A 12324-nucleotide genomic window follows, 5' to 3' on the forward strand; every position below is an offset into this window, starting at 1 on the left:
GGACTCTTTGCCATACAAGCTTTTATTTGTTTCTCATTGCCGATTTGCATTTTATATGTTTTAAGTGTAGTGTCAATATTAAATCATGTTTTTATCATTACACTCTGACTGGATCCCTCAGAGTTCACATGTCTTTTAATACCCTATAAAAGGGGATACATATTAGTAACATTTGACTTGCACCAATTGGGAGGAACCACTCTCTTTTACTTTATCTAGAGAATTGTATATGGTTCGTAAATGATAAAGGACACTCTTATTTAGGGACAGATTTTGTGATACAATGGGAGCAGAAAGTCCACAATGAGTACTAGTATCAAATGTTTTCTTATAACAGTTTTAGCCCATTTTCTTACTAGTCACCCCAATTCAATAATCCAATTTGTTATCACACCATAAAATGTACTTTGCTGCACTAAGAAGGTAATCAGTAGTAACCTTTTGTTTGCCAATGTCCACCAAATCAGCAGTGCCTCCCAAACGCTCAATCTCCTTTGCAGCCACTTCCATCATCTTCTTGATTTCACCCCTTTTCTCTGGCCAGGCTGATACACTTTGGATAGCGACCCATTCTGCCAGTCTCTGAGAAATGAGAGCAATATGCACATTGGTAAAAAGATACAAAACCAGAAGAAAAAAAAAACACCCTAAAGCAAATCATGTTATTCCAAAGGGATGTACTAATGTGATCAGAGGTAAGGAGACTGCTGGTCACAATACTGACACCTGCATCCCGACCCCTCAAATTCCCGACACTTGGCATGCCGACCAACAGCGACTATTCCCACTCGTGGGTGTCCACGACACCAATTGAGTGGGAATAGAACCTGTGGTGAGTGCAGCTCGCCACCAAGCCCGCAAGGGGCTTCGTTGCACTTGCCTTCACCCGCCGGCATTCTAAACCCTGGGATCCAGGCGTCGGAATGGTGACCAGCGGGATCCCAAATGCCGGTCATCCATATCCAACCAATTCCAAATAGTGCCCCATAGTCTAATAGTCTTACTTCTTTTTAAGCCTGGAATCCTATTAGCCGTGGTAATTTACAGAGGCTAGTTACCACACCCTGGGCTATTCAATTATCACTGATGTCGGCACTTATTAGGGATTTTGTTTCACCTGCCTGCCAAATATGTGATACGCATCCATTTTTTTGCAGATTGTGGCCATGAAAATACACAGGATCTGCAAAAAGTTGCAAATCTTTTTGCACATATAAAAAAAAAAAAAAAAAAAGTTTTTTGGGGCGGTAAAAACGGGCAAATTAGTTAGAACAGAAAAAAAAAACCACACACACACACACACACACACACACACACACACACAAGTCTAAAGGTGTGTACATACGGAGCTATATGGCTCAGCGATTTTGATTATATAGTCAAAAATTGCTAAAAAAGTTAGTGCATATCACTCCATGTGTACACAGCGAGCGATAGCTATGAGCGTCCCCACCAGGTCGCTATCGCTGGGAAAAATAGACTGTGCAGACAAGTCAATTTTCATTATGTTGCTGGAAAAGTTTAAATGAGATAATCAAAATCACCCATATCCAAAATTGCCCATAGCCATAAACGCTTGTGCACTTAGTCACAATCACTGGTAAAGATAGTAAAAAAAAAAAAAAAAAAAAAAAATCGCTTACTGCCAGTTCAAGATAAAATCGCTCAATTAAAATCGCTGTGTGTGTACAGACCTTCATTGTATACCCCCCTAAATGAAGTTCAAACAAATAAAGCTTTCAAGTTAAGAAACAAATCTATACCTGGGTACCGGATAATTAGAAAGAATATTTGACCAGCACTATACGGTCAGAATCCTCCCAGAACCGTTTTGCAAAAGGAAAAACTGTCCAAGATAAGGATGGACATCAGAAGCCTGCGATCACATGATAGCTGGGCTGCCGCCATCAAAATTCATTGCATCAACAGAATTCCATAAAAGAAAACAAAAAATACATTTTGATGGTTGGCATATGCACAAGAACGTATGCATGCATAGCGCAGTAGCAACCCGCAGCCGTTCTCGATGCTAAACAGCGGCATTTTAACCTCAGATGTTACCATAGGAAAGATGCCATTGAATAGTGAAAACACCATCAAAAGAAAAACATTGGATTCATGTTAAACCATCGAAAACAAATGTCCATCCCTAAGCTAGTGTTCATGCTAGGCTGCTTTAGCTCGATTTTTAATGGGCAAAATTTACCCTGCCCCTTTAGCAGCCCCCTGTTAAAGCAGCCTGCCTGTTGCCGTACCGCCACGTGAATAGATGCAGTGATCTTCTCACAGGGAGAGCGTGGGAGGGAAGCCCAGCATTCATGACCCCTTTAATGACACCGATGGCTGGGGTACGCCCCCATTAGTGACGTTAAGAGGGCCGCACCATCCCCAATAGTGACGCTGGGGGCCCACGCCCCCTCCCTGGCCCCCCTTTTTGGGCAATCGTAGGTGCCAAATTCCTAGTGGGAACACTACCTAAGCCAAGATTATCCCTTCCCGCAGGGAGCTGCAAGGTATGATTTAGAAATGTAACAGGAGTGCCAAGGCTTTTCCACATATTATAGGGGGTTGGGTATGGGTGACCGGCGTTTGGGATCCAGCCAGTCACCATACCGACGCCGGGATCCTGAGGTTTAGAATGCTGGCAGGGAGGGGGCTAGTGCAACGAAGCCCCCTTATGGGCTCAGTAGCTCGGCACAGGTTCTATTCCTACACTATGGGTGTCGTGGACATTAGGGCATGCCGACTGTCGGGCATTCAAGTGTTCTGGAACCCGGCAATGTGACCGGCGGTCACATAGTACATCCCATTATAGGGGCTGGTTATCAAAGTGGGTGAACAGTTCCTGCAATCAGACTGCTGCACACAACATGTCTCAGCTCAGACAACAGTAATTCTGCCAACAGTTTCTGTTTAGAAACAAAAGTAACCTAAATGTATGAATACTGATCCTCACTTTTCTAAATAACTACCACTTTAGGGCGACCACCTTCACTTACTATCTCTCACTACATCACCTGGAAGGTGTAATGTATTACTGCGATTCGTGATATCTTTGACCCAGGAGGCCACCTCTCTCTATTCTTTCCAACATCTCAGAGATACCCATGATATTCCCCATTATTCATTTTTCTTGTATCTGCAAGCCAGACATTATGGGGTATATTCAATTGAAGTCTGATCCATTCCGACATTCATTTGTCGGAATGGATCCGACCTGGGCTATTCAATGTCATCTCAATTCGACTTTTAAAAAAGTCGAATTGAGATGCGGGAGCTGAGACAGGGAGAGCCGCGGGCAGACTTGGGAGAGCTATATAGCCGCTGCTGTATTGCTGCTCCCCCCCCCCCTCCCCTCCCTGCATCACAGCCGCAGCTCGCTTGCTGGAGCCGGGTGGACGCTGCTGTGACATCCTCCAGCGCTGCTCTCCCTATCTCACTTCGACTTTTTTTTTTTTTAAAGTCGAACTGAGATGGTCGAAACAAGCACGTGGATCAGCAGCTGTTCTGCTGATCTACGTGCTTTTCGACAAGTCAAATTCATCAACTTGTCGAAAAATTTGGGGTTAGATTGAATAGATCGGAACCCCTTCAGACCTAAAAAAGTCGAAAACTGCCGTCTTTTCGACAGAAGGCAGCTTTCGACTTCAATTGAATATATCCCTATGTATACAGCAAGCTGCCTTCTAATACATACATAGCCTACCTACGGCCTTTGCAGTCCCTTTTTACTTTTTTCTAGCTGAACTACTGTAAGTTTAAGTTACATTTTCAGTACTCAGACTTGCTACCTATCAATGTTGATTACCTCTGGCCCAAAGTATAGGTTTCCTGGGTTAAAGATTTCCCAGAGACTTCAGAATCCTTACCATCTGTAATGCAGATTTTAGGTTCGGCGAAATTGCAAGAAATCCACACAAAAGTTTTTATTAGGGCTTATTTTTCTCAAGCTCAAAAGGAATAATAATAATAATAATAATAATAATAATAATAATAATAAATACACAGAGAAACAGGAGCATGCCCTAAATGTAGGGCAGCAGCAACGATTTTTTTCACATAATGCGGTAAATATAATAGGATGCGAGAGGCTGGAAGTGTGGGAGTTTGTACAAGAATTTCCGTATTTTTAAAGCGGTAATCATTTACAAGGCAAAACCAACCTAGTTTTGCCTTGAAAAGGATTGCTACGTTAAAATACGGGCATTCACACACAGACTCCAGCACCCTATGACATTTACCCCAACGTCTGGCACTGCGCTAAGAGTAGAACAGTTTTGTACATAATTCACTCTTTTCTTAAGGCCCATACACACTGGTCGATATATCGGCCGTTCTCTTGAACGGCCGATATATCGAGGGAGCGTCAGCCAGTGTGTACGGGCGATACGTCTGTGAACTCCGTCGTTCACAGACGTATCGCGTCGGCTGCGCAGCCGACGGCCAATATATCTAACGATATATTGGCGCGTCGCTGTGTGTGTACGGGGCGGTTGTCCGACCGCCCGTACACATGCTGCGGCGGCCGGCGGTGATTGACAGGTGAACTGGGCGGGCGCCCCCCCAGTTCATGACGTCAGTCCCCCGACGGATTGGGCAGTGTGTATGCACAGCACACTGCCCGATCCGTACATAGATATATCTGCAGATCAATTGATCTGCAGATATATCTACTGGTGTGTACCGACCTTTAGACACATTGCAGCTATAAGCTACAGATGGGTCCATGTTTATCTTGGCCTTTAATAGGATTGAGACTGGACAGTCAGACTTAATCCCCTGCTGTATTGTTCTCTGTATTGTATTGCAGCTGAGAACAATAGATTATGGGTTTATGTAAATAAACCATGGTGTGCCTAGGCGCAGCAAAGAAGCAAAGATAACCATGGATCTATCTGTATATTACATCTAGGGATGGTATAACAAGATTTACTCACCATTCTTTATTTCGATAGACACACTGCACATATTTACCTTCAACTCAAACTGAACATAGCATGAATGTTTTTGAAGACACTACCTGGTCTTTGTTACATAATGTGTCTGGACTTTGTTTTCTCAGGAGGTATTACAGGCTGATGGTACAGGCTGGTCCATATGTACTCGCTCAGATATCTATGATTTAACTGTACTCCCCCTTTCTATTTTTTTTTTGTTTTTGTCTTAATTCATTTCAGTTTCTCTATACAATAGCTTTTCCCTTCACCCAAGCATACGGTTTCTTGTGAATGCTGTCCACCATGTCTGATTTTCTTCAGATATACAGGGTGGGGCAGGGAAACGCCAATTTGAAAAACTTTTCTTTCTGGGTAATGGGGGGCTGGGGGAGGGGGATACGTTACCCAACATCCTTGCCCACATCATGCCATTTAGCTGTGGCATTATTAAGGGGGGGTGAACCCATGTGTCACTTGCTGAGGGGTGACACTAAAATGCCGGCTCCTGCTCAGTGAGAGTACCCAGGTTCTGCACTGTAACATAACATGCAGCACTTGGCTCCTGTCACAGTGTAGGAGTCGGCAATGCTGACACACAGTCTCCAGGGGCAGTCCAGCATCTCCGGGACACCCAAATGAATGAAAACGGGGATCATGTTGCAAGACCACTTTCCCTTTTTTGCCGGGTGTTACACAGCTGAAAGAAAGAATTAGTCAAGAAATTGGTGGAATTTCTCTGGAGATGCTGCGGCGCATTATGGGAAACATGCATGGAAGATTAGAGGAACACCTATGCAGAAACAGAGCACCTCGGGGATGTGATCTTCAAGAAAAAGGCTGTGCCCATAATTATTATTATCATTTATTTATATGGCGCCACAAGGGTTCCGCAGCGCCCAATTACAGAGTACATATGCACATAATCAAAACAGTGACTTACAGTAGAAATCAAGTTTGGACAAGTACAGGGTAACTAAGCATAACTACACCAGTAAATGACAGAGATAAGTACCAGGTGGCCCAAAAACTGTGATTTGGGCAGTTGAGAATTATTAAAGAAGAAAAGGGTGAGCGCATGAGGGAAGAGGGCCCTACTCGTGAGAGCTTACATTCTAGGGGTAGGGGTAGACAGACAGGGGTGACACAGATGGGGTACATAGAGAGCATGGAACAGGGGGTTAGGATGAGATTTGGCTGGGTTTGGTAAAGAAATGGGTCTTGAGAGCCCGTTTGAAGTTTTGTAGAGAGGTGGAGAGTCTGAGGGGGAGAGGTAACAACCATATGCATGTACAGGGAATAGGTATGTGCCTGTCATGGATGCAAGCAGCAGAATGTTCTATAGAGAATGGAATAGAATAAACTGATATATGTAACATTGTGCAATACATTATTAATAATTATACATTGTGTAATACATTATTAAATTCAGAACCCTGTCACCAGCTGCCTGGGAAGCAGTGTGCTTCTGCGTGTATCTAACAGCAACACTCATACCCAGCAATCATTAATTGCCCCCAATGTCACCCATTACTTCCTGGAGCAACTGCGTCTCCCCAGGGCGTTTGGGATCCATCTGTACTATTTCTATACGATGCCCCTAACCAGACCCCATCCCTACAGGCAGCACATTCACTACAGCAGGTCTATCGTGTAATACAGCCAGTGACAATCGTACAGTGCTAATGGAACCAGGAGATATTACAGGATGCGCCGGAAATAATGCTGCACAGTAGCATTTACCTTAACATAGAGATCCTGGTTGTTGTCTATGTGCTGGAAGACGGGCGTGAGCACGGACATGGTGGCCCCGGCGCTGTGTGCGTGATTGTAGCTGTGAGATGCGAGAGAGTGCTGCAGCTGCTGCTCTGCCGCCTGTATATCACACAAACTTCTGACTCACTGCACTGAGGCCCCACCCACAACCGGCACACATCACATGACCTCCCTGGCGTTCAGCTGACTCTCCATCTCCCCTCGTTCAGTCCTGTCAGCAAGTGGGTGTCACATGACCTGCTGCTTGCAGCCTTGCGCAATACTCATTCGTGCGTGTGTGTGTGTGTCACATGACTTAACTTTCCCCTTTAAACCGGGACACTCATGATTACACAGGTTCTGTGGCTGGCTGACTTCAAGCCTACATTTCATCTGGAGAACCTGTTTAATTAATGAGTGTCCTGGATTAAAGGGATAGTATGGCCAGGGTTGGACTGGCCCATAGGGGTACAGCATACCCTCCAACTGTACCTTTTTCTATGGTCTGTACAAATGTTTGGCTCTCCAAACTTCCATTGAAAGTATAGGAAAAGGGGTGTGGCCTTTACCCGTTACTACGCCCACTTTTCTATTTTGTACCGATTTTTATGTGTAAAATGTTGGCGGGTATGGTACAGGGGAAACCCCCGGTTGGCCCTACTACCTACTTTGCATTGGTATCATTATTCTGGTACATTACCATGTATGCACCAGCAGTATTTATTAAATATATATTTATCAAGGGTCACAGTCTTTGCACTCTCTAATGGTTGGGTAAACCAATGTGGCAGCTGGCCACACCCCTAAACATAGGCCCCTACCTCTGTGTTCATACCCGCCAATATCTTACACTTAAAAATTGATACAAATTCAAAAGGGGCGTGGCCACGGGTAAGGGGCGTGACACTGAGTATGGCACACACTCCAACTGTACCATTTGTTTGTGGCCTATACTGGCTAAAACTCCTGTGCCAGGTTTGTATGGGATTTCTTAGCAGCGCTGCGGGGACACAGACTCCCGCAGTGCTGCTCAGTGACAGATGGCTCCCCTGTCCTTCCATGGCTGTCTGCAGAGCAGACAGAACTGAAAACGGGAGTGAGCATAGATGGGGGTGAGAACCTGGACAGAGAGACAGAGTGGCGCCAGGGCCGGCTCTACCATTAGGCAGCTTTAGGCGGCTGCCTAGGGGCGCAAGCTCCTGGAGGGCGCCACTGAATTCATCTAGCAAAAAACTGAAGGCTATCTCTGTATGCGGCCTCCTCCTTTTACACTGTGCTGGCTGCTGCTGCGGGTCTAATCACGTGCAGCCACCACTATCAGGCTGTACCACATAGTGCCTCAGCGCTTCCTCTGTGCCGACATGAGTAACATCAAGTCATGTGAAGACACATAGGATGCGGATGTAACTATGGCTCCTGAGGTGCACCCCCATGACTGCTCCTCATAGCCCTGATGCACCTCCTGCTGGGGGGTTGCAGGTTAGGGGGCACCGGGTTGAAGCTTTGCCTAGGGTGCATAGAGACCTTGCACCGGCCCTGAGTGGCGCAGACAAGTCACAGCACAGCAATGAGAAAGAGGGTATGGACTGAGGGAAGGAGAGAGGTGACACATGAGTACAAGTGAGAGAAAAAAAGACTATAAAAATGAAAGATGACAGAGTTTGAGGACACAGAGAGGACAGAAGTGGCAGTAAGAGGAGGTGTGAAGAGAAGCTTGGGAAAGATTAAAGATGATAGACAGGGAGAAGAACCTAAAGAGCCAGAAAGACAAGGACTCAAAAGTTATGGTGTGTATTCACGGTGAGATATTTTCTTATGATTTAACTATATAGTCAGGGCCGTTTCTTGGGGCAGGCGAGCAGTGCAACCGCACTGGGCGTCCGCCGCGGCACTAACTGTGGCTCCCTGCTTGCCCCTCCTATTTCTCCCCGAGTAACCCGCTCGGGGGGCGGAGTTTCACAGAATGACGCGTTTGCGCGTTACGTCACGACGCAACCCCGTCACTCCGCGAAACTTCCCCCCCCGAGCGGAGTACAGAGGGGGATCCAAGTTAGGAAGAGGGAAAGGCCGGCGCGAGGACTGGTGAGGCGAGCCGAAGAGCGGTAATCGCCTCTGTAAGTATTCTCTCTCTCTCTCTCTCTCAATGTGTAAAATGGGGACACCTGCCATAATGTGTGAAATGGGGACTCTTGCCTGCCGTAGTGTGGGGATTTAATGTATCAAGGGCATTGCGGTGTGTGGTATAATATGGTGCAGGGGGTATTACTTTGTGGGGCTTAATATGGTAGAATTTTTTTTTCCTGTGGTGGTCGTGATCTGTTGGTGCAGGGTCAAAAACTGGATTGTGAGGTAGTCTTTTCAGACGAGGCCATGCCCATTTAAATGAGACCACACCCACTTAGATGAGGCCACGCCCCCTTGCCGAGTGCGCGCGCAAGGTTTTTTTCTTTATCTAGGTGTGTGTGTGTGTGTGTGTGTGGGGGGGGGCACATTTTTTTATGTCATGGGGTGCGCATTTTTAAATCTCGCACTGGCCGCCAAATTGGCTAGAAACAGCCCTGTATATAGTCATAATCGTAAGAAAAGTTAGTGCAGATCGCAAGGTGAAAGTCACCTTGCGATCCCGATGCGATGCCGATGCGCGGTCGGCATCGCAAGCCTAGATAGACTGTGCAGGTAAGTAAATTTTGACTATCTCATAGAAAAGATAGTCAAAATTGACACTTAGCCAAAATCGTATATAGTCAGTATCGCAAGCACACTCATTATGGGCTTGCGATGCCGCCCTAGCCCCTGTCGCATAGTGACACTCGGGGTTAGCCCGAATCTCGCTGTGTGTATGCACCCAATGGCGTCACAAGGGGGGTGCGGGGGGTGCGGCCCGCTCCCGGGTGTCACCCGCCGAGGGGTGACACCAAAATGCCGGCTCCTGCAGAGTGACAGAAGCCGAGTGCTGCACTGTTATATTATGTGCAGCACTCGGCTCCTGTCACTTTGTAGGAGCCAGCACTGCAGGGACAGCACCTCCCGAGAATCAGCCCTCACCTCCCACACCCCCCAGTGAAAAAAAAAACGGGTGCCGGGACGCGAAGCCCCGCCCCTCCGCAAAGCCCCGCCCCCTTTGCGTACCTGCAATGGTTTAAAAACGGGTCCCGTCCGCGAAGCCACGCCCCTCTATTTAAGCCCCACCCATTCCCACGAAGCCCCACCTCTTTTACCCTCGCTGCCGCACCGGGTGTCACAGAGGTGAGTGACGCCTCTGTATGCACCTTTACTTTGCCGCTCCCTTTACTCGTGGCCATGCCACCTTTATCTGTGGTCACGCCCCTAGCCTCATCCGTACTGGTTTTTAACAGAAATATTGGAGGTTATGGTATGGTAAGCCTGCACATGACCTGCTGCTTGCACACTGGGGGTCATTCTGACCCGTTCGCACGCTGCTGGTTGTCCCAGCGGTGCGAAAGGGTCGGGTCTGCGCCTGCACGGCGGCCGCAATGAGCACGCGTGTCGTTGCTCAGCGACGGCTGTCGCTGGGCAACGACCAGAAGACCGAAGAAAGCGATAGCTGACGCAATCGCAAGAAGATTGACAGCAGGAAGGCGTTCCGGGGCGGCAACTCACCGTTTCCTGGGAGTGGTGAGTCCAACGCAGGCGTGTCCAGGCGTTTGGAGGGCGGATGTCTGACGTCAATTCCGGGACCTGCATCGCTGGATCGATCGCACAGGGTAAGTAAGTCTTACCCTAGTCTACTTCTGCACAAAACTTTTTTTGCATAGCAGGACTGCACAAGCGTTCGCAGCCTTGCTATGCAAAAAAGCCCTCCCCCATAGGCGGCGTCTGGTTGATCGCACGGGCAGCAAAAAGTTGCTACGTACGATCAACTCGGAATGACCCCCACTATTCACACTGATTGCCACAGTGTGTCCAGTGGCGTAACTACCGTGGGTGCAGGTGGTGCAGCTGCTATAGGGCCAGGGCTGCTTCCAGGGCCTACAAATCATATATTGTGTTTAGTTAACATGTATGGCCAGTTAAAAGAGTATCCATAAAGATATTTTGAGCAAAAGCAATATCTGAGAGATTAGCGGAAAGAACAAGCACAATGTGGAGATGGATGGTTGTCCTCTTAATGATCCCTGACTTCCTAGAATCAGAGTGACTTATGTGGCAATAGGAAGGAGACATTGGGTTTGATGCAGAATAAGCAGTGTACCAAGTAGTGTACCAATTTTCTTATCCTACTCACGTGCAATCTCTGACACTTGTGGCTCCTTATGATCGGAAGAGAAACAATGGAAGGAAGGAGCATTCCACATAAGCCAAATGCCGTAAAGGTGTGTTCTCGCAGATGGAGCTCAGGCTGATGTGCAATTATTCATGTACATACAGTACACTCATTATGAGGAGTATCTTCTGCACCTGCTGCTGCAATACCTAATCGTCTCTCATTGCATAACTGCCACGTTCATTAGTCATGCCTATACAGTATAGGCCCATTTATATCGCATTAAGCCGGTCGCACCTGGGGTTTGTACACAGGTCCTCTCCGGGTGGCGACCCGCTTGAGACTCCTTTCAGACTGGCAGCACCAACCTGGCATATTGACGGGTCGGTGATGTTTGTGGAGGCAGTGCCTGGAAATCAGATCATTTCCATGTGCCGCCTGTAACTATAGTGTGAGCGGGGTCCCGGGTCGTATCGCCCTGGGAAATTGTAACTTACCTCTTTCACACCGCACCTCAACCCACGTCGACCCGGCAATATACCGGGTTATTTGTGAGATGTGAAAGGGGTATTAGTAAATGCTTATTTTTTTAGCATCCATAAGGGATATTGGGGAATCTAGTACAATGGCGTATAGACGGGGTCCAAAGGAGCCGGTGCACTTTAAATTTGTTTACTGGGTGTGCTGGCTCCTCCCCTCTATGCCCCCTCCCACAGGCAGTTTAGAAAAAAGTGCCCTCAGGAGAGGAAGCACATTTCTGCAGCTCCAGAGAGTTTTCTTCAGTTTCTTTTAAACTTTTATTATTTTCGGTATGCTGTTTGGGGGGACGGTCACCGGCCTTGTGAGGTGCAGAGCCGCTTCCCTGCTGCAGGACCACCGTCCTGAGAGGTTGTTTGTTCAGCGGGGCACTGCGCCTTGGCTATCACAATCGCAGCGTGCCGCACACTCCTTAACGCTAGCCTGAAGGTGACGTCTGTGGTGAGTACAAACCGGGGGCCCCGCTAGGTGGGTCCCCCGGTTCTAAGTGTGACTGAATGCGGGCACAGCATATGGGACCCTCCTGGGGGGGTCCTGCTAGAACCCCCAGTGTAGACTGGCTCACAATAGCTTGAACTAGCACTTGTGCAACATTTTTAAGCCACGCAGGAGACTTTGCCAGTATAAAAATCATTGTAGCACCGGAGCCATTGGAGGGGGTGGAGCTACCTCAGAACGGGACCAGAGGCATTTTGGCGCCTTCCTCTGCTTAATGCAGTCACAGACAGCACACACAGTGCTTTCTGCCTCACAAGAGACAAGACACGCTGGAAATCTGGTACAGGGTGTAGCAAAGGAGGAGAGCCGCTATTGTACACGGTCTGGGTCCTCTACAGGACAGAGTTTCCTAGTATTTACTGTGTTATAGTTAGC

The 12324-nt window shown here is 47.5% G+C and overlaps 1 protein-coding gene across 1 annotated transcript in view; it reads right to left on the reverse strand.

Moving 5' to 3' along the window:
- CNDP2 (carnosine dipeptidase 2) overlaps positions 1 to 6921 on the reverse strand; it is a 36639-nt gene extending 29718 nt beyond the window's left edge. Inside the window, exons 1-2 of the mRNA XM_063923368.1 lie at positions 6678 to 6921; positions 439 to 582 (exon numbers count right to left, since the gene is read on the reverse strand). Of these exons, the coding sequence (XP_063779438.1) occupies positions 439 to 582; positions 6678 to 6737 (204 nt within the window). The 5' untranslated portion in view covers positions 6738 to 6921. The remainder of the gene's footprint in view (positions 1 to 438; positions 583 to 6677) is intronic.
- Positions 6922 to 12324: the final 5403 nt, after the last annotated feature.

This window comes from Pseudophryne corroboree, chromosome 5 (assembly GCF_028390025.1).
Source record: "Pseudophryne corroboree isolate aPseCor3 chromosome 5, aPseCor3.hap2, whole genome shotgun sequence".
In the NCBI taxonomy this organism is placed as follows: Eukaryota; Metazoa; Chordata; class Amphibia; order Anura; family Myobatrachidae; genus Pseudophryne; species Pseudophryne corroboree.